General features: G+C 41.1%; 1 protein-coding gene across 2 annotated transcripts in view; it reads left to right on the forward strand.

Annotated features, from left to right (window-relative positions):
• IQGAP2 (IQ motif containing GTPase activating protein 2) overlaps positions 1-20,736 on the forward strand; it is a 309,664-nt gene extending 288,928 nt beyond the window's left edge. For both annotated transcript variants that reach the window (XM_019968069.2, XM_019968070.2), the window contains 6 exons: positions 7,816-7,903; positions 9,826-10,038; positions 12,387-12,547; positions 14,098-14,235; positions 15,960-16,068; positions 19,782-20,736. In XM_019968069.2, coding sequence (XP_019823628.1) covers positions 7,816-7,903; positions 9,826-10,038; positions 12,387-12,547; positions 14,098-14,235; positions 15,960-16,068; positions 19,782-19,895 — 823 coding nt within the window. In that variant the 3' untranslated portion in view covers positions 19,896-20,736. The remainder of the gene's footprint in view (positions 1-7,815; positions 7,904-9,825; positions 10,039-12,386; positions 12,548-14,097; positions 14,236-15,959; positions 16,069-19,781) is intronic.
• The last annotated feature ends 2,615 nt before the right edge of the window (positions 20,737-23,351 follow it).

Here is a 23,351-nt window from a genome sequence, read left to right on the forward strand (position 1 = left end):
GTCAAGGCCTCGAAGACATTGTACATCAGTCCTTTATATTCAGAGTAAGAGAGAATGGTCCATCACCATGAACTGAAATGTCATAAGCCAAAACCAGGGGCTCACCCAACGTACAGTTTTTAAGAACTAACAGAATCAAATGGATTCGTATTTGCACATTAGAACAGTTGTACATTGGGGTGAGGTAGAAAATGGAAGTGGGAAATGGGGGCAAAAGGAAATAAACATTTAAATAATACTTTACACGTGACTCCCGAGTTACATGTCCTGAGTTCTGAGGTTGTTTTCATTGGCAGCAGGAGCTTTCTCTTCTGCCACTGACATGCCTCAGACAGCACTCATTTCTAGTTGATTTTTTCCAGATATTCAATCCCATGAAAATGGCAAAAAAAAACAAAACAAAACAAAACACCAAATGCTTAACCCAGTGTGCTAAGTACCTGCATATGTGCTGCTTCTACTAGGCTTGCTTATTTTGTGCTCCAGTTATCTCTAAGGCTCTGGTCGTTTAGATAGCCAAATACTTGAGTTTCAGCCTGTGTCACTGGCACTGGGCTTGAAGTTGAGGACCCAGGGGTAAGCAGGTCCTTTAAGAGTACCTGCCTTCAGGGGTCTGCAGTGCGATGGATAGCACTGCTCTTCTGCAGGACCCAGGACAGATGCAGGACTCTTGCACAACCTTGGCCTCATTAGAGTTGAAGGCAGTTGCTTTCAACTACCGGCGACCAAGTCAGATTGCACTTGCAGGGAGGCAACTTACGACAGGGCAGCAGAGCAAAAAGGGAGAAAACTGTGGAGGCTGCTCCCTGGGCCCCTCAGAGCATGTGCCAATTGCAGAGGTAACTGGAGACACAGCTGCTGTGGTTCCACCATGTAAATTCAATCGGGCCCGTTATCCTATGATCTCATAAGCTTTGTCTTTTAGAAGTAAGAGGAAGAAATTTTTTCATAATTAGTTTTGTCTGGTATTAGAACTCCATTTTCTAAATGCAGTCAGCTCAAATGCCGGCATTAATGAACGGAAGATCATGACTGGGATGGTCTCAAATATCAGACAGCCTGAACATCAGGTATATTTACGAGTCTCCACATCTCTGCGAATTTGGGGAATTCACATTTTGAAAGCGAAACCATGGAAGTCAGCCCTGTTGGGAGCAGTACATCCTGGCCAGGAAGGCCTGGTGCGTTCTTCAGCCTTCTCAGCCCCTGTGTGGGTCCCCCTGGCCCGTCTCCCCCACGGTGGACGGACACAAGTACTGTCTACTCTTTAGTCCCCAGCCAGCGGTTTCATGTATTTACTTTTGCATTTCGTGGTAAAATACAACGTAAAAGTTACCATCCTAACCTTTTTTAAAATTAATTTTTATTGGAGTGAGGTTGCTTTACCCGTTCTAACATTTCTTTCCAAAAGTATTAGTTTTTATGTGGCTGCCCCAGGTCTTCGTTGCGGCGCGTGGCATCCTCTGTCTTCATGGTGGCGTGCGAGGTCTTTGGTTGTGGGACCTAGCTCCCTGGCCAGGGATGAACCTGTGCCCCGTGCCTTGGGAGCGTGGACTCTTAGCCACTGGACAACCAGGGAAGTCCCCATTCTAACCTTTTAAATGTACAATTTGGTGGCGCTTAATACATCCAGAATGTTGTGCAAGCTTCGCTACTATCTAGCTCCAGAATATTGTCATCACCCCCAAAGTAACCCCCTACTTTAAATAGTCATCTCCGGGGCACCTTTTCAGACCCTGCTCCCCAGTCCTGGAAATCACTAATCTGTTTTCTGTCTCCACAAACTTGCCTATTCTGGAAATTTCGTATAATTGGAATTATACAAGATGCGGCCTTTTGCGTCTGGCTTCCTTCATTGAACGTGGTTTTGGCTGAATACTATTCCATTGTATGGATATGCCATTGTTATCACGGACATTTGGGTGGGTGTTACATTTTGGCTATAGTGAATAGTACTACCGCAAACATTTATATACAACTTTGTATTCAAACTTATTTTCAGTTCTTTGGGGTGTATACTTAGCAGTGGAATTGCTAGGTCATATGGTAACTCTGTTTTGAGGAACTGCCAGACTTTTTTCTCACCAACAAGGTATGAAGGTTTCAGTTTTTCCATAATTCACCAAAATGTATTTTCTGTTTTGTTTTGTTGTTATAGCCATCCTAGTGGGCATGAAGTAGTATCTCATTGTGGTTTTGACTTGCATTTCCCTAATGATTAGTAATGTTTAGCATCTTGCCATGTGCTTATCAGTCATTTCTATGTCTTCTTTGTAGGAATGTCCGTTAAAGTCTTTTGCCCATTTTTAAGCTGAATTTTTACCTTTGTGTTGCAGAGTTGTGAGAGTTCTTAAATGTTCTGGATAGTAAATCCCTATCATATATATGATTTGAAAACATTTCCCCCCTTCTGGGAGTTGTCTTTTTTATTCTCTTAGTACGATCCTTTTCTGTAGAAGAAGTTGTTTAACTTAATGAAGTGCAGTTTATCTATTTTTTGCTGTTTATTGGGCTTTTGGTGTCATATATGAGAATTCATTGCCCAATCCAAGATCATGAAGATTTACTTCTATGTTTTTTTTCTAAGTGTTCCATGGTTTCAGCTTTTACAGCTATGATCCCTTTTGAGTGAATTTTTGTGTATGGTGGAAGGTAGGATCCCAAATATTCTTTTGCATGTGGATGTCCAGTTTTCCACCATTATTCCTTAAAAAGACTAGTCTTTCTCCATTAAATGGTCTAGACCCTTGTCAACAGCCGATCCACCATGCATGTACGGTTTTTCTAGACTCTGAATTCTATTCCATTGATCTATATGTCTGTCCTTATGCTAGTACCACACAACATTTATCACACTGTAGCTTTGTAGTAAGTTTTGAAATTGTAAAGTATGAATCCTGCAACTTGTTCTTTTTCAAGATTCTTTTGGCTGCCTGGGATTCCTTGGAACTGTCAGATCAACTTTTCCATTTATATAAAAAAGGCCATTGGGCCAGTGTTTTTAATAGATTCAATAATTTACTGCATTCACTGGCCTCTAGGGTCTTGAAAGCCTTCCTCCGGGCATACTTTGAGATCCTAGTCTTGGCGGAGCCCTTCACTAAACAGCCAGTGCTCGTTGTGGATAACAACTTCAAGACTGACCAAGTAGCCTTCTTCAGAAGTGGAATTTGGGTGTTGCTCAAAACAGTCGGTAGAGTTCACTCCATGATGTGAAGCAAGCCTTACTTCCAAATACATTATGCCTTAAGTATATATTTCAAAATCCTGTTACTAACAGATAATTATAAAAGGTGTCATTGATGGGGGCTTGGAGACTGTGTATCTCAGTCTTTATCTTTGAGGTGAGGAAATTAAATTCTAAAATAATGGGAAGCAAGTATCTAGTCACTGACATGCTTTATATCACAGGCCATTGATATTCCGTTAATGTACACTTTAAGATAGGCTTCTCTGGTAGCTCATAAAGAATCTGCCTGCAGTGTCAGTCTGGGATATTGCCATTTTGAAGATATTACCAAGCATGTGCTCAGTCACTCAGTTTTGTCCAACTCTTTGCAACCGGGCTCCTCTGTCCATGGGATTTTATTGGGCAAAAATATTGAAGTGAGTTGCCGTTTCCTCCTCCAGGGAATCATCCCGACCCAGGGATGGAACCCGAGTCTCTTGAGTCTCCTGAACTGGCAGGCAGATTCTTCACCACTGCACCACCTCACTACCAAGCATGGTGGTATTAAAAGAACAAACGAAAAAGCCTGGTTGGGGAGGCCTAGGAAGACCCGGGGTTACAGCCCCAATCTCACACATTAGCAGTTGGACTCTGATCAAATCACCTAAGTATTTGTTTCCTTTATCCATTAAATGGGGAAGAGGGGAGATGGGGACTGGAGAGCTCTGATGAGTGAGTGAGGTCACACAACGACACCTTATAAATTATATAGAACTATACAGTTGTAAATCCCTCTTATTATAACTTTTGGTTTAACTTAAAGCATGTGATCCTTTTGGCCTTTATTAAGCTCGTGTTGCTCTGGAAGTACACGTGTATAAGTAGAAAGCATTATTTGTGGCTTTTACTCATACTTAACTGCCTGAGTGCTTGTTATCGCTTGAGAATTTTTTTCCTATCACATAATTCACTTTAGGCATCTGTCATCCAGCTGAAAGGTTTCCCTGGTTTTGGTCCAAACTGGCACGAGCAGTTAAGTGGCTAAGGGGATATTCGAGGCCTGGTGATAAAAATGTGTAATCACATGATTTTTACCTTCCATCAACACCAATTCCTTCTCAGCCCTGGGCACATTGTAAGGCAGGCGGCAGACGGGGAGGCTCAGGAATGGTCCTGACCAGGGGTAATGACAGACGCCCTTCGAAGGCAGTGGTCCAACCTAAGGGACCACACCCATTTACAAGCACCGTGCACTCCCGTTTATTGACCGTGGGATTTGAGTGGAGCTATGACAAATAAACTCCCTGGTGTATTGCATTTTTTCTTAACTTTACTCATTCAGGGAAGATGGCAGAGTCCTTGATTTGATCGGCTTGTCTCACCTATTGTTTGAACATCCATGGGGCCAAAACGTTAACCAGTTGATTCATGCTGGTCAGACCATATCTAGCATATTGTGTTTGCATTAAGGTGGTGGTGGGGGAATGTGGCATAAATTCATTGTCTGACTGAAATGTGAGCAGGACTAGAAACTCTCTAACTCCTGTTGTGAAGAGGCTTAAGGAACTGAGGGGTTTCGCTTGGGAAAAAGAGAAGTGGTAGCAGAGGGGAAGAAGACAGTCCTGGCAGCCTCTGCAGGTTGGTGCGGGGCTGATGAGGAGGAAAGGGAGTTCAGCTTGTTCCCTGCAACTCTAGGAAATAGAATGTGAGCTTCTATAACAATGGAGCTGCTTAGGGCTTAGCTGACTCATTTGTAAAACCAGGGATTGGACTGTTGCCCAAAGGTCCCCCTCAGCGCTGACATCCTGTGACTCACTGGGTCCAATGAGTGGACCGCACTGGAAGGCAGACCTCTCTGAGTGGGCTTCGTGTCCAGGAATGGGCTGCTCCAGTGCTTTGCATCTCAGAGAGGTTTAATGTGAGCCACACGGGTACTTTTACATTTTCTGGAAGCCATATTTTAAAAAGGAATAGGTGAAGTTAATTCTAATATGCTAATTTACCCCAATATATCCAAAATATTGTTATTTCAATATGGAATCAGTATAAAAAGTTATTAGTGGTATATGACACATTCCTTTTTTTCATAATGAGCCTTCCAAACATGGACATGAGTTTTAGCAAATTCTGGGAGATAGTGAAGGACAGGGAAGCCTGGTATGCCACCAGACTGAGCGACTGAACGACAGCAACATGACACATGCCATTTTCATCCTGAGCCTTCCACATCTGGTGTGTGTTTTGCACTTACTGCATATCTCAGTTTGGACCAACCATGTCTCAAGTGCCCACTGGCCACCTATGACCAGTGGCTGTCATCGTGGGCAGCAGGTGGTGCTTTAGTGACCACGCAAATGCTGACTACACGTCAGACTCTAAGGAGGGGATGTACATGCATCTTTCTTTCAGTCCTGAGAGATTTCCATTATGTGAATAGGAAGGAAAAAAAAGAAAAACACCTCCAAGGACTTTATCATTTGCACAAATCCACACACTTGGTTCGACCTTAGATCTGTCTGACTCCAGTGTCTTTAACCATTATGCAAGGCAAGGTAGTGATTTCCCTGTCATGAAACTGGACAGTTATTTACATGTAAGAAGTCTGGGGTGAAACTTTGGGAATAGATTCCAGTGGAAGCCTGATGTAAAATAGAGTTTCAAGAGAAAGGCTGTGTGCAGTTTGTCCTCCGGGCACTCCCAAGCAGATAAACATTCTCTGTCCCGACGAGGGCACACTTGAGTGACCCTGGTCGTGCTGGTCCTCAGATAGCTTCTCCAAAGAGTTTCCTGGAATCATATATCATCAGTCGTTCCTAGAATATTATTTCAAATAAGTGTTAACATTTTTTAAAATCACCCAGAGCTTTTATTTCTAACCGGATGTTTCCACTTAAGATATTTATAATGATGACTGGAGGTGGGAGTTGAGTGGGGAGGGAGATGACAGATTCTTGGCTCTCAGGAGCAGAGTTGTCTCGCACATGGCTGGAATGAGCTGTATGTCCACCTCTGACTCTAGGGCAACATTTCTCTGTGCATTCCCAGACAGCTTGAAAATCCCCGGCGGTGAAAGCTCATGGGCCAGAGGAAATGGTTGTGATCATTCTTCTCATACAGACTTAAATAAGAAAGGAGAAGAATAATGGTTACAGATGGCTTGTTGGATTTTATCCTATTTGCAAGAATAATATATCTGCAGTTTCCTTTGAGAGTTTCCTCTTATCCTTTGGGAGCAGTCCCCCGCCTTGGGAACTCAAAACATGAATGATGTTTTCTTTTCCTTTTCCAATTTTCATGCCGTATGAATGTTTCCTGCTGTAGTTGAGGAAGAAATTCATCATCCTGTGATACCATGTATGCCTTGAGAGAGGAACTGAGGTTCAATGCAACAAGAATGAAACTTCAGATGTTGGTTAGACCTGTTTGTAATTTAAGGCGACTTCTGTTTATGTTCCGTTTTTTTTTTTTTTTGAAGGGACACTGTCCAATAATGTTCCTACTTATGTAAAAGGGAGCATACTTGACCATTTATCTTTTACATTAAAGCCTTAGTACATAGTTACATAACCTGATCTTTAATTAGGAAAGGATGGCTGATTGTCCTAAAGAACACATATGAAAAAATACATAGTTTTGGCACTGACAGAGTGGTTTTCCAGCTCTTGTTACGGAGCATCTCTCTTGTTCTCTCCCACCTGAGGCCAGGGACCCTCACCAATGGGTTAGTCCCACCACCAGATCCGAGTTCCCAACCACCCCTCCTCCAGGCTGCTGTGTCATCTGGCAGCCAGAACCTTCACAGCCCACACGGGACTTGCACTCCCACTGGCCTTCACAGTGTTTCGTAACATTCTTAGAGCATCAACAGTAACAGCTGGTCTAGCTCCCAGTAGCTTATCATGTTTTCAACAGGCTCAGAAGTTTAAATGTTATTAAAGTCAGGACATTAGATATTATTCTTGCTCCTTCCAGAGTGATGAGCCCAGTTGTTCCTCCTGGTCATCAGAAAGTAGTCTCAGTCTGAAAAGAAGAAAGGGGGCACTTCCCTGATGGTTCGGGTGGTTGAGACTCCGAGCTTACTCTGCTGGGGCCGCGGGCTCCATCCCTGGTTGGGGAGTTAAGATCCCACCGGCTGCCACAGCATGGCCCAAAAGCGCAGATGAAATTGAAAACGAGAGAGTAGTTATGACACCCTTGTGCCCAGGATGCTGACATTGTAATCTGACGTGTCCAACTCTGAGTGAGCCTGTGGGCCACAGCCCACCAGGCTCCTCTCTCCATGGGACTTCCGGGCAAAAATACTGTAGTGGGTTGCCATGCCCTCCTCCAGAGGATCTTCCCCACCCAGGGATCGAACCTGGGTCTCTTAATGTCTCCTGCATTGTCAGACAGGTTCCATACCACTAGCACCACCTGGGAAGCCCCTATAATCCGACGGCCTCAAGCGTGTAAAACCCAGACTTTGATTATCAAGCATTCATGAACTTTGGGGAGCCTTAAAGCAGACATCCTGAAGTTCTGCGAGACGCTTCCATTTTTAAGGATTCTCTTTGAAGCTTCATCTTTGCACTGCCTCAGGAGAAACAGATTTTTGTGCATCAGGACTGCTGTCTGAAAGCCTGTCTCTCCTTTCTCTATTTTGTAAGGACCAAAAAACTGATCATTGATGTGATCCGGAACCAACCAGGAAGCACACTGACAGAAATCTTAGAGACACCAGCAAGTGCAAAACAGGTAATTGGCCTTTAGAGTGTAAATAATAAGTACCTTAGGTACGTGTTGATTTTAGTAACAAATCTTTGTGCCAAATGTTTGCTGTTATCTCAGAGAAACTATCTGACACAGTTTGGAAGTAAAAATTTCAGTGAACTGACTTCAATTATATAGAAAATCCATGGAATATCAACGGAAATGAAATAGGAAAATACGGCACTGAATGTATACTAAATAATCTTATCCTAGACTAGAAGATTAGTTCTGGGTATTTCAGAGCCTCTGAATGTTCATGGTAAATTTTGAACAGTGAGTGTAGGGAACAAAGGGGAAAAAAATGGACTGCTTAAAAATGAAGACTACTCATTGCAGTGGATAGGCAGATAAGTCACTTAAGGAATTGTTCTGGTCAACAGGATATAGAAAAATACCTTTCATATTTTGTGTTTTTGCCGACTTGAAGAAATGAACAAGTGCCTTACCCATTAAAACTGTTTTTCAAATGCTTCAGAAGCCAACATCTTGAGTCCATTAGATCAGAGCACCATTATCCTGGTGTAAATAAGTTTCATAACAATCTTGCATTAAACTTTTATCAGCATCCTTCAAAATGTATCATTATTTAGTTTGTTCTGAATTAATTTCAGTTTTATTGCTTTCGTTTCAATAATTGCCACTCCCTAAACAAACACTAACAAGATTATCAATTAAATTACCTCTTTGTACTTTTGTACTTTTTGGAACTTTAGCTGGGTTACACATGATTTTCCTGAATCGTTCTTAATTGGTTGTGAAGAAATTATGTCATGGGTTTTAATAAAAGTATATATAACCAAAGTGGGTAAAATATAGTACTGAGTATGAGAATTTTAACTCTTAATATTTTATTAAGAATATTTTCTTTCCCCCCAAATGTAGCATAGTCACCAAGAGTGCCGACTTCCAAAATCAAAGGTAGCTCTATACCTCCCAGCTGTGTTAGGATAGGCACCTAGAAATATTTCTATGCTTCAGTTTCCTCACCTGTAAAATGGGAATGATAATAATAGTACCCAATTCAGGAGTAACTCAGTTAAAACATGTTAAATGAGTAGAAAAATATCTGTTACATACTAAGTGCTCAACAACATTGGTTGCTACTGTTGTTGTTAACTACTGACCTGGCTTACTATTACTGTGTCCTTAAGGTTGATCTGTCTTTCCTGTGTGTAATAACACTTATAGTCTTAGACTCTGTCTACTGTGTCAGTCAATTTTCTAGTACAGTGACATGTGAAGATCACTAGTCTCTTGTATAGTTTTTTTAAACAAACTATCCAAACTGTTTTGATTCATTCATTTACTCATCATTTATTTGGAAACATATTTTGTGCTAGCGTACTCTTAATTTCTTTGGTTCAAAGAAACCGTGCACATTTTTCAGAGTTCATGGTTTGAGAATGATTGCTTTACCAGGACAAAGGTCTCTCTGACTGCCTTCACGGCTTGTAAATGTCCATAAATATGGCTCGTGTGTGAGCGTTCAACTGGGTTCTGGATGTTCAGGGTTCTCGTGGCCACGTTTTAATGGATAATCTAGTTTTAATTTTCTCAACTGGACTATCCTATCCAATACTGAAATCCTTCCATCCAGGGAATTATAAAATGCTGGTTATCCCTTGTAATACATCTGTTACTAAGATAACTTATCACATTAACCATAAAATAATGATTTAGAATTTTGCTCAGGGTAGGCCTGCCACCACTGCTCTGTTTTTCGGGAAAACAAAGTAATTCCTTCCCAAAGACCCTGCCACAAAACCCCTGGGGAACATGTGATTCTGGTCTCCGGACCTTGGCTTGAGGACCTCGTTCATTTTGATACTGGTTTACCTTGTGCAGCTTCTGAACCTGTGAGGTCAGGACATCAGAGATAAATCAACATCTTGATGTTCCCTTTCCAGGAGACAGATCATGCCTCAGACATGGTGAACCGCGCGGTTTTAGATTCCAGAACTCCCGAAGACATGAAGCAGAGCCGGTCTATGGTTGAAGATGCACAGCTGCCCCTAGAGCAGAAAAAGAGGAAAATCCAGAGGAATCTTCGGACATTGGAACAGACTGGACACGTGTCATCCAAAAACAAATACCAAGACATTCTCAATAAGATCGCCAAGGTTGTGGGGAAGAGTATTCTTTCTGCTTTGCGTTAAGTTCAATTCAGTTCAGTCACTCAGTCGTGTCCGACTCTTTGCGACCCCATGAACCGCAGCACACCAGCCTCCCTGTCCATCACCAACTCCTGGAGTCTGCCCAAACCCATGTCCATTGAGTCGGTGATGCCATCCAACCATCTTATCCTCTGTCTGTGCTAATCATTGCTCATACGCTGGGACTCAGTAGGTGACATGAAAGATTCATAGTTATATACATATGGTTCCTGTCCTCCTCAATATTACAGATTTTTTAAGGTTTCAAAGCAGCTGATGACGTTTAACAGAGAATAACCACAACTCCCCCAATTAAGGGGCTTCCCAGGTGGCCCAGTGGTAAAGAATCTGCCTGCCAATGCAGGAAACGCAGGAGATGCAGATTCACTCCCTGGGTTGGGAAAATCCCCTGGAGGAGGACATGGCAACCCTCTCCAGTATTCTTACTTTGAAACCCCTGTGGACAGAGCAGCTTGGCAGGCTACAGTCTGTACAGCTGCAAAGAGTTGGACATTCTGAGGACACTGAGCTGAGCATTCAGGCGCAACTCCCCTAAATTGTCAGAAGAGCTGAAACATACCAGACATCAATGCTTAGGAAGCATAATAGATGAGTTTCATCTGTTGCTTTAAACAATACCTACTAAGTTTAAAAGTGACACTTCTAGGAGAGTTCTCTCTTGAGTAATAACTCAAGTTGTCATATAATCCTCTTGCCCATAGGACCTGCCACTGAGATGATACCTCCATGTCCCTGAGAATTTGTCTCTAGTTAGTTTAGCCTGAATGCAGTTCAGACTTCAAAGTTAGTTTCTGTTTTCTCATCCCATATTTTTACAGTTGAGAAACTTCCTGAGAAAAGGATATCAAATTAGTGCAAGGAAACATCACAGGAAAAGGCTAGATCTGTTTGCCAAGGATAAGGAAGTATATATTTTGGGTTAAAAAAAACTTTTTTCATTGTTTTCTTTTGTCCAAATATGCAAACTAAAATGGATCTGGAGGTTAAGGACAGTTACATGATCAGAAAAAAAAGAATTAACTTCTGAAAGGGAAGTGCACTCAGCTTTATTCTTCCATGGAAAGTTATGGCCATTACTGGCAATAGGGTTATTCCTTCCAGCCTGAGTGATTCAAGGGAAGTGGTGCCTTTTCTGTAATTCTGGGTTGGAAAATACTTCTCTTAGGGAATGTACATTAGAGAAATTGAGGCTTTTGTCTTAAAGAAAGAAAAAAACTATCATGAAGGCATCCCCTCAAAGATTCTACTTAATGAATTTTTAGTTAAAAGAAATGGTTTTTAATTTGTCCACAAAGGAAAAATAATAATAAACTGTTTTCTTAAACATTTCCTTAATTTACCAATTAGAATTTAAAAAAAAAAAAAAAAAGAATTATATGTTTGTAAGTTTAACCATACTATGTCTCTCTCAAGCCATAAGCAGCTTGATCAACTTCATGTTCTAGGAACTCTATTTAAATCCAACTAATAGTTATCCATGTTGAATTTGTTCAGTCAGTCTTGAGACCCCAGTTGTTGTTTGTGCAAATGTTGGAAACTATTTTTCAGATTAAAAAGTATATTTTTAAAAAATTTATTTCACAAATGGGGGCGTCCCTGGTGGTCCAGTGGTGAGGACTCTGAGCTTTCACTGCTGGGGGCCAGGGTTCAATCCCTGGTCGGGAAACTAAGATCCCACAATCCTGGCAGGATAGCTAAGAAAGGAAAGAAAAGAAAATGAATGTAATGATGAAATATAACACTTTTCAGGATAAAGCACTCTCCAAAGTATATATAATTCAAAACATTCTGAAGAAATTGTCTCCTGCTAAAGTCTTGCTTGTACACTTTTTAAAACACTAGTTCTCCTTAGATTAATTGCATACTTACTCTAAAATTGCTTCTTCGCTTTTCCATCAACCTTACATCTCAAAGTAAAACATGGACACTCCCAGTTCTAAAGTAAAAAGGGAACATCTGGGTGCTGAGAGTTTAAAATGAGGTGACTAAAATAAACTGTTATTGTTGTTTGGTCACTAAGTCAGATCCGACTCTTTGCAATCCCATGGACTGTAGCCCGCCAGACCCCTCTACCCATTGGACTGGTTGCCATTTCCTTCTCTAGGGGTGTTAACCTGACTCTCTTGCATTGGCAGGCAGATTCTTTACTGTTGTGACACCAGGGCAGCCCAAACTATTGTAACGGTCCCAGAGAGTGATTTTAGTACTAGATATGCTTCTTGTTCCAAAGGGGCAATATTATAAAGCAAACTCCTGCTTAAATCTCATACCATGGCCTTTCCTTTTTCCCTTAGGATATTCGAAATCAAAGAATCCATCGTAAGCTTCGAAAAGCTGAGCTGGAAAAACTTCAGCAGACGCTCAATGCACTTAACAAGAAGGCGGCATTTTTTGAAGAGCAAATCAATTATTATGACACTTACATCAAGACTTGTTTAGACAACTTAAAAAGAAAGTAAGTTGAAATCAAATACTCTTCTGTAATGTCATGATTTACACGAGGTATCAATTCATATACAATCCTGGGCTGTTCCGGTTGGGTCTGGTAGCAAACTTTGATTTATTACATAACCAGAAACTAGAATCTCAATTTTATGATTCGCCATTGTGAGCTAAGAAGTCAGGAATGAATTTAGAAACATGTTAATTCTCTATAAACATGGGCATTAAAGTTAGTTTTACCCTGTTGTGTTTCAAAGTAACTTTAAACACTTGGGGAAGCACTTTGATTATTCCTTCTTTTTTAGTCTTTTAAACACTATTACTTAAAAAAAAAAAAAAGAAAGCTACCCTTGGGGATATTTACAGTAAACAGTATTTATATGCTTGATAATGTTTAAAGCCAGATACTTGCTGTCGCACAGTGCAACTTAGTGATTTTAATTGCTTACTGGTTTTTAAACGTCATATTGACACAAAAGACAAAATTTGTCAGTTCTCTATTACCCATTAGCACACATATCATAGTTTTTTTTTCCACAATATAGCCAATTTTAATGAGTATTCTTTGCTCATAATTATTCTTATCACTAGATAAGGTCAATCTTAAATTTTAATTACCCATTTAAATATGTAATTCATTATTTTTATGTAATATTTGTAGTCAAATTGACATTAAAAAATGGTGCTGTACAAAAAAGTAAATTTCATTAATCATAGAAGATTTGATGGAGGAATATAACCAAATTTAAACCTCATTTACCTGGACCCCACTAGTTCTGATTCATTTGCAGCCTTTAAATTACTTTTATGCTATTCCTGCGAGGAAGAAAGTTGATCAAGCTAATATATAGTAGTAATAAAGTTGTGAGAGATTTTCTTTACGTATTTACTGCATCTACTGCAAGGCATTTTACAAGCTCTGCAGTCAAGTGAGATAGATTGGGATTCTCTCTTACATTGAGTGATCTTGAACCAATCCAGTGTTCTCTGAAGTCTCAATTTTCTCATCTTTAAGTGGAATTTGGGAGTACCAGCCTCACACGTGTTGTAATGAGAGCTAAATGGAATACTGTGGAACAGAGGAATTTATTTTGGAACACATGGAAAGGTTAATTCTGTAAATGTGAGGCAGTATTTAGAAAGCACTTGGAACAGGGATGGCCATCTAGTGTTTGTATAAATTTGTTAAACTAGACACTTTTAATGACCCCTTCCCTTAGGAGTGTGTACACAGTTCATTTCACAGCACCTCACTTGCAAAGTGACTTAAGGGAGCCATGTGGTCCAATACTCCTGAGACAACAGAATGCAAGTGTTATGAAGCATATTCATCTGTAATTCAAACTTGAGTCACATTGAAAATAGCTTTCCCTTAACCAGTTCAGTAGGAGATTTCACTGTGCAGGGATGGGGTTGTCACTGACAATCACATAATATAAAGTTGCCCAGGTTCCATACCTGGAGGCCAGGGGTGGACGGGGGTGTGCTCTCCTGGCCGCTGTACTGCCAGGAACATCTGAGTTTGCCACCTTCATGGCAGATGGTCTGTTCTTCTGTTGCCAGAAATACTCGGAGATCAATTAAACTTGATGGAAAAGGAGAACCCAGAGGGATGAAGCGGGCAAAGCCAGTGCGGTACACAGCTGCAAAGCTGCAGGAGAAGGGTGTCCTCCTGGACATAGACGATCTTCAGGCAAACCAGTGAGTGGCACCCAGAATCTGCACAGAACACATGCCCCCTCTCATCATGCACATCAGATCTGACTCACATTAATTCAGCTTCCTGTGGCCTTTGAAGAAAGCTTCACTGGGTCTATCAGGGCTTCCCCTTGATTTCAGATGACAGGAGAAAACACACATATTGTAATCTCTGGGCTTCCCACCAGGCCTGGCACTGATTGAGAGGTTGAGTTTCCCATGGCTTTGCCAGCCTCGCCTTTCCCTCCAAAAGTACTGAGTCATAGCGATGAGAATGCAAGGCTGCCTTTCCAAAGGCCTTTCAAAAGTAGATTATTTGCTTTGTCTTTTTAAGAAAGTGGGATTTAAAAAATTGACATTTTACTCAGTGTGCTATTTTCTGCTGCTTTCAAAGCAAATGGTTTACTATTTCTATCAATTTGTATTTCCTTAGGTTTGAAGACAAGATAGAAACCGTTGCTGCCTAGCTCCGAAAAAAAAATAGATTAATTTTGTTAAAGGCAAACAGGGAGCTGGAGTGATGTGGCTTTGAATGAGCCAGGGCCCTCATTCATTCAGCAGTAACGATCTGAGTGCTCTGGGACACTTTGCACTGTGCTGGGACCTGTAGGGACCCAGGCTTAGAGCCAAACACCCCCATCCCCAGCCTCAGAGGGTTTCAAGCCTAGGAACGACCACAGAATTCAGCTTTTGTTTCTATGAGTTCCTTTTGTAAAAGGCAAGGATATGTCTCCTGCCACATTGTCCAGCATCCCCCCTTCCATAATTGGGAGAAGACGAGTAGCTGGGCATAAACAAGTATGTTGAATTAAAAAAAAAAAAAAAAACCAGTCTGACCTTTGGTCTTGCTCAGTGAGAGTTATTTACAGTTGCAAAACAGGACCTTTCTGAGAATTCCCTGGGGATCCAGTGGCTAAGACTCTGCACTCCCGTTACAGGGGGCCTGGGTTCAATCCCTGATCAGGGAACTAGATCCCACATGCCACAACTAAGACCCTATGCAACCAAAGAAATAAAAATAAATATTAAAAAAAAAACACACACACACAGGACTTTTCTCATTTGAAAGCCACAGAGGGTGCCTTGCCTGGGTCAGAGCCACTCCAGCAGCAGTGTATTAGAAGTGTATTAGAAGTGGAGGAGAAACTCTCCTCCCAGGCGCCACATCAGGCACCCTTGGTTTCAAGAACCAGATTCTTATGCTCCATCACTCCCTTTCCCCTTGTGGGAGGCCACACTCACTGCGTACAGTCCTCTGTAACTCCTGCTGCCTCCAAGGCCTGGCTTCCCTTCCATTTATTCCATCCTGCCTTCTCTTTGACTCAGACCAACTCAGAGAAAATGCTTCTTCTTCTTTGAAGTTGCCATAAAAGTAACCATCTAAACAACTAACCTCCTGTCAGCCATACAGTCAACACTTACAGTTCTGTGAATCTCATACAATTTCCACTGTATCTTATGCTCTTTAAGACCTAGGGTCATCTTTTGCCTTTCTTTGGTAACAAAGCACCTACTCCAGTGCTCTACGGGCTACAGATTTCCTCAGGAGCCATCAAACCTAGTTCCCGTGAGCCAAATCAGGAAAAGATGATGGGGGACTTGGGGTAACTTACCTGGGGTTTTCCCAGCAGGCTGTTCACTGAGGGGGTTGACTGAGGATTCCATTCATTTCAGCTTTAACCATATATTTGCAGTTCCACATGTGTGAATGGTCCTTTCTTCACTAGGTTTAAAAATGTTACATTTGATATCTCATCTACTGAAGATGTGGGTATCTTCGATGTCAGATCAAAATTCCTGGGTGTTGAGATGGAGAAGGTTCAGCTCAATATTCAGGTAAGCTGGAATTCCTGCATATTGGGGGGAGTTTTTTAAAGGAGGGGGTCATTCTTGGCTTCCCTTGCTTGCATTCTTCGTGACAAACAATGGCATTTAGCTGTAGACCAATACCACCATTATTTGCCTGTCTAAGTATTGATTTTTTAAAAGCTATGGTTCTTCAAATTATTGGAACTTAAACTGCTTTTAAATGGTAAACCATAGCATTGAGTTTTTCTAAGCCATGTTTTCATTTTGAAACTTAGAGAAAAGAATAATATACACAACAGTATTCAGAGCTCTTGATTAAAGGCTGGAAACTTTTTCTTAGGCAATTGCATTTCTAAGATAACATATACCCAGGATTGAAACTTTCTGGATCTCATTTCTCCTTTTCTTTCTCCTTCCTAGAATTATTTTTATATCAGGTTCTTAAATTTCTTTGTTAATTCTTTGGGATCACAAGCAAGGAAAACATTGTGCAAAACAGATGGCTATAAATAGAAAAGTGAGGTTTGGGTCCTAATTATTGCTGTTTTTTAAAATAAGAATCACATTAAGCCAAATATGCTTGAATTGAAACTGAGAAAATAGTTTGTGCCACCAAAAGAAGAAGAAAAAGAAAGTGGAGGGTGTTTGCAGCAAACATTTGCCTACTCCAACTTCTTAATGCTTAGAACAGGATCAATTTAGATCCTTAGAGATCATCCTTACACTGATCAATCAATGTGACTGAGTTTTCTTTTTTGTATGAGGTTTTAAATGGAAATAACCCTTATGTACTTGGGCCCTTAGACTACTTGTAAAATGGTTCCCAGGTATTCTGCATGCGTCTACATGAGTCATCGTGACAAACCATGGGGAGTGGTGTAAGTTCTAGGCTCACTGCCTGCGTGACCTGTGGCCGAGGCCAAGGAAGTTATACCCCCACCCCTAAGCCATGGGGTAAAATACCAGGGCCCTTCTTTTCTGTCTGGCATTCCTTGTAAGCTCAAAGAACAAAAGAAAGAAAGAAAAAAAAAAAAGCTAACTGGTTTGATAAAGACACTGAGATAATGGAGTAAATTGGAGAAAATTGAAGATATTATGTAATTTTGCAAAGTATACTTAAGTAAATAGTTTTCTAATGTATTTTAAATGTCACTAAATGTATCTGTTTAAAAATTAAACTGAACGTCTTGACTCACTCCATGGAACACTTAAATTGAAGAAGAGAAAAGAATGCAGTGATGCGCTTTGGTTAGTGATTCTTCTCTAAAGCAAAGATATATCATGGATTGCCAAGAAGGAAATGCCCCAAGGCCAATCAACATCTACTGAACAGATGAATCACCAGTGACCAGGAGACACCTGTTTAGAGAGGCCTTGGGAATTCTACAGGACTTCCTTTTAACGTGGGTGCAGACATCCAGCTTCACTTGCTCCTTTGTTAAAGTTCCATAGTAGGGATTAGCTGTTCACGCCCTTCACTTAGACATACAGTTGTCAAATGTTACTCCTTAGCTGTCTGCAGATGGCTAATATGCTCCAGATTTTTTCAGTCATTCATGTATATCGTCAGGACCAGTTATATAATTTTCAGGGCTCAGTGCAAAATGAAAATGCAGAGCTCCTTACTCAAAATTGGTGAGAATTTCAAGATGGTAACAACAGAACATTAAGTGCAAGGCCCTTTGTCTAATCAGGGGACTGTGTGCAGATCGAATGCCCACAGAGCCCGCCCTGTATAAAATGATTGTCAGACATAAAGTCAGACATCTTGTCACATATGGCTTTTAGACAGTTCTAGTATGAAGTGAATTTTAAGAAAGAGAAATATGATGGCCAGGTCTTTAGTTTGAGTCAAGGACTTTGTTTCTATAAGGACAAAGGGAGATTCCTTCTAACTCTATGTGTCTAGATTTTCTTCAACCCACTGTTTCCTCGGTTCATAAAGATTATATCCTGTAGCCATGTACATAACAGGAAGCGTGACGTACGTGAAGGGGTTCTGCTTATACAGATAATGGCTGGTGTTTATGGAGGGCTACAGCCTTGGCGTTCTTCTTTTCCCAGATGAAGAACTGAGGTTCAGAAAGCATGCTATGGAAGGGGCCCCTGGAGTCCAAACCCTGCATCGCTCTGCTCCGCTGCCTGTCTCACAGGATTCCAGTTGATCCTGACCAGACAAGAGTGGCTTATAAAGGGTTTGCAGACTCCTTGATCTCATCTACCCAGTAACATACCTGTGGAGTTGGCAGTGTCAAGCCCCGATTTACGCACAAGAAAACACAACTTCAGCGAGGTTATATGTTGTTGCAATCTTATAGCAAATAGTGGAGCTGAGGCTAAAATCTGGTCTTCAACCATGAGTTCCATCAGAATTCCTCCGTTCCCCACATGGGGGGCCCAGCTAATTTCCCTCTGTACATGATTCCTTCTCAACCGAACCATGTTGGTTTCGTTCTTTTCCATGAGACTTTAACAGATGTTGCCTGTCCCAAATGAAAAGTGAACCTCCACCCCTGTTTAATAGTCAAAAGCATTCTTGATCAAAGAACTTCACTTCCCTGTGGCATTTCCATCTCAGAAGCATTTCTAAATAATGGAGGGGTTTTAGTTGAGTGCAGTTGGAGCTAATTGAGAAAGTGGAGCAGGAAGCTGGCAAGAGCCCACATTCTCTCAAAGATGATTCCAACTTCCGCAGGTGGCCATGCTCGTTGCAGACACAAGGTATTATCATTAAGAAGCAAGAAGTTTTCAGAACTAGAAGCAGGAAAACAAGACCTGGGTATGAGCCTAGGGCAGTTCAGGAATGATACCTTCTGTTTGGGAAGGGCCCCTGTCCTGGTTATTATAAAATGTTACTGCTTAGTCTCATGTGTGTGACTGGTGTGACCCAGTTATTAATTTATAAATGAAGGAAATTTTATTAATTTTTCTTTGTTTATACAGCAGTGATGAAACAGAGTGATAAACTTACTTGAGGTTGAGGAACAGAATACAGGAACACAAGTAGTCTGTCTAGATCAGGAGGACTTGCTTTGTCTGTTGGTCTCCAAATGTCAGTCTCACAATTTTCATCAATAAATAGATCATTTCTCCCCATTTCTACATATTTGTTTATAAAGTATACATGCACTTGGCACTTTACTCAAAATTAATTTTAAAAAATACACAGAAAATATGAATGCTTAAGGAATGAGGGGAAAAAAAGAGGAGTTTCTAATATTCTTTTTGCTCCTTAATGAATTGTCTGACTCTCACTTTAGAAAACACTGGCTCTTCTACAGGATATACCTCATCTTGCTGTCACCTCTGTGTCTTGTTTTTCAATTAAAATTAAACTTTTAATTATATATCTAATGTTAATGGTATTGGTTTTCTCTCATACAGTCCTTATCAATTCTAAAAATCTGTTTTCTTTCATTGAGATGAGTGATTCTCAGACTATGGCACCCAAACTAACAGTATCATCACCCCTTGGGAACTTGTTAAAATGCCAATTCTTGGGCCCTCCCGCAGAGCTCCAGAATCAGAGGTTCCTGGGGGTGGACCCCAGCAATCTGTGTTAACTGGCCTGTGTTTCATTAAGAAAGCAGCTGATTCCGATGCACACTGAAGTATAAGAGTCCCCACCGAGGTCCTTAGGTCAACTGAATCTTATTTTTGTCAACAAATTCTTCTAGAATGTGTTTTAAATGTGGGAAACGTCAAGTTGAAGCTGTGATTGGTGTTCCTTGCAATTGCAGGATTTACTTCAGATGCAGTATGAAGGCGTAGCTGTGATGAAAATGTTTGATAAAGTCAAAGTGAATGTAAACCTTCTCATATACCTGCTGAACAAGAAGTTCTACGGGAAGTGAAGTGCCTGCAGAAATCTCTTGGATTCTGTATGACCTGGATTAGGAAATGAATCTGTTTAGTATTTTTGTTTCTAAACATGATTGAAATCACTGCTTATAAACGTGTGATTTTTTTTTTTCAAGACCAAAACTGTTCTGAAGAATGTACCCACGTGCCTTTCTGGTAATCTGATACTGCAGTAGAATGAGACACGGAACGAATTCCTGTAAACGCTGCCACGCTGTACTGTGGTGCGCGTACTCTGATTTAAATCTTTGGACATTCTGGGATTTGTTTTAAAGTAGGGAGATAATTTTAGCTGACTAGGGACAAATGTGTAAACCTATTTTCCTATGAAAAAAATGTTAAATGTCCCATTTGAATAATGTACCTCTTCATAGGTTTTTGTTGTTGTTGTTTTGCTCTGTGGAGAAATGGAAACTGAATTATTTGTAATGAATTATTTAGACAGATAACTTGGTTCTAAGCCCTGCCTCCTGGGAGTTATCGATTTTAAAGAGAACTTTTGTGCAATTCAAAATGAGTTTTATAACTAATTGAAAGTGACAGTACAATAACACTTTCTGTACAAAGGTATATATTTTATGTGATTTATTCCTACTCAGTGAAGTGCACTACTGCCTCAGGGTAAAAACCCTCGGACCCAGAGCCTTTAAGTGACTAAGGAATACCGTGAACAGCGATCGAAGGCCCCCATTTCCAGCCCTCACAATCTATTTGAATATTTCCACTGTGCCTCTCAAGCTTTTGTAATGCAATACGATCAGTATCTGGATGGTTTTTAAATGTATTCTTTGAAAAATTGTTTTATGTAAAATAAATGTTACTGAATTACATTAATTTGCCTTTTGACTGCATAAATCCAGGTCATTTAGTGGGTAGGGGAAGCTTCTTGGTGGGGCCTCTGGGGAAAAGAAGTACCAGTGACCCTCAGACGACATGAGGTTTGATCTGTGGGGGCCACTTATATGTGAACTTTTTCAGTTGACAATTTAAACGAAACGTGAATTTCTCTTTGACATCTTTTTAGTTTTGATACCTAGTGTTAATAAGATGTGTAACATCTACAGTGTTTTATAACATATAGGACAATATTAATATAGGTACTGAGGAATTCTTTATTTTATAACAGATGACAGACTTTCAGTATTGATAAATGCAGTGCAGTACTGTAAATGTCTTTTCCTTAAGATTTTAATAACCTTTTCTCTAGCTACTTTATTGTAAGAATACAGTGTATAATACATATAACATAAACAATATGTGTTAATCAAGCGTTTATGTTCTTGGTAAGGGGCTTCCCAGGTGGCACAGTGGTAAAGAATCCATCTGCCAATGCAGGAGACCCAAGAGACACAGGTTCAATACCTGGGTCAGGAAGATCCCCTGGAGAAGGAAATGGCAAATGATTCCAGTATTCTTGCCTGGAAAATCCCATGAAATGAGGAGCCTGGGGGGCTACAGTCCATGGGGTCATAAAGAGTCAGACACGACTGAGCGCACACACATGTTATTGGTTAGACTTTAGGTCAACAGTAGGCTATTAGTAGTTGAGTTTTAGGGGAGTCACAAGTTATACTCAGATTTTTGACTGCGTGAAGGGTGGATGATTGAGGCTTTTAACCCCCACATTGGTTAAAGGGTCAACTGTAATATACCTATACCTGTACTATGTAGAACAGTTTACAGGGAGAAAAAAATAATTTTCCCTCTATCCTTCAGGGTCTTGGCTGAGGACCACACCCCCATAATAAAAGATTAACAGGAGAAAAAGAGTTTAATAACTCCTATACATCCTACATACATGCGAGACACACAGGAAAAACTGAGTAACTCCCCCAAATAGCCCAAGCCACCCCCTTAAATTTCCAGCTAAAGACAAAGACAATGGGGGAGGGAAGCAGTTACGGGAGGCAATCGGGAGATTTCCCTTAAAAATGTAAAAGTCTTTCACAAAAGGGTAATTCCTTGGCTTCCACAGCTTCTCCTATATCTGCTGCTTTTCAAAACTAGCCAGTTTGAAGTACTCCTTCTACCAGAAATACATATTCTGCTCCCTTTCAAGAGTGGCTGCTGTGACCCAAAATTCTAAACCCTGTGACTGAGACGAGGTGGAAGTGTTTTCTCGGTGGTAAGCGAGCAGTGCTCCAAGTTCCAGGGCCACAGTCTGGCACTGGGCTCTGCCCTTGTCACTGATTCAGGGAAAGAAGTCCAGGGCGGGTCCTTTTTTTCCAAGTGCCACGTGTTGTTTCTGCTTACTTCCACTGGCCAAGACTTGGACACATGGCCACAACTAGCTTCAGGAGAGGCTGGGCAGTAAGGTCTGTAACTGTAACTGTAACTCAGCAGCCATGTGCCCAGTGAAAACCCGCGGTTCTAGTTGTAAAGAAACGGAGCAGAGATACCTGGCGACGAACCAGCTGTCTCTACCACAACAGTAATGCAGACTCTCAGGCTAACCCTGACCAGAGTACCCCTGACACTTTGTATTCTGTTCGTTCATTCAACAGGCCTTATGTTCCATAGGGATTACCAAATACTGAGAAACTGGGTTAGCCTATGCTCATTTGGCATAAGCTTCCCAGATGGCACCAGTGGTAAAGAATCCACCCGCTGCTGCAGGAGACACAAGAGACAGTTTTGATCCCTGGATGGGGAAGAGCCCCTAGAGTAGGAAATGGCAACCCACTCCAGTATTCCTGCCTGGAAAATCCCACGGACAGAGGAAGAGTTAGACACGACCGAGCGCACGTGCACACGTTTGGCACAAATGAACTTGAAGGTAAGATAGAATTTGGAAAACTCAGATTTAAAAAAGTCAAATCTGCTACTTTAATAATGGTTTCAGGTTATACAGATTTTTGACAGAGGTAAATACCTTGAAACAATGTTGTCTCAACAGTTTGTAGGTGTGGGTTTTTTAATGCATGACCTTTGCTACAGACTTCTATCAGAGCAGTCATTAAACATACAGTTAACTTCACCTTGAGACTAAACCCTGTCTCCTCCAACTAACATTAGGTGAGGAACAGGAACCTGTAGGAAGTCGGTGGTAAGTTAAACTTCCTTCTTCATCCTCTAGGAAAGACTTTAAGTGGAAATGTACAAGAGGAGCCAAAATTAGGGGAAGATGTTTAGAGATAAAAGCCAACCTTTAGCAGGGTCTCAAAAAGGGGCTCGTCTTAACTTTTGAGTGACATGCCTGAGTATTATTTGTATGGATGAGATCTTTGTATCATGGCAGCACCCTCAAGGAAAGCTGTGAATGTTTTCTCTTGGCCCACAAGATGAGGTAATTGTTAAAGATGTTACCAATTGCTACTTGTTTGAGATCTTGAAGGGACATGAATGAATGAGTGACCCAGAGAAGGAAGCAGGTAAGGAGGACAAGGAGCCAGTGGAGGCATGGGTGCAAAGACTCCTGGAGCCAAGGCCTGCATCTTTCTCAGGAGGAC

The sequence above is a fragment of the Bos indicus genome, chromosome 10 (assembly GCF_029378745.1).
Source record: "Bos indicus isolate NIAB-ARS_2022 breed Sahiwal x Tharparkar chromosome 10, NIAB-ARS_B.indTharparkar_mat_pri_1.0, whole genome shotgun sequence".
Classification (NCBI taxonomy): Eukaryota; Metazoa; Chordata; class Mammalia; order Artiodactyla; family Bovidae; genus Bos; species Bos indicus.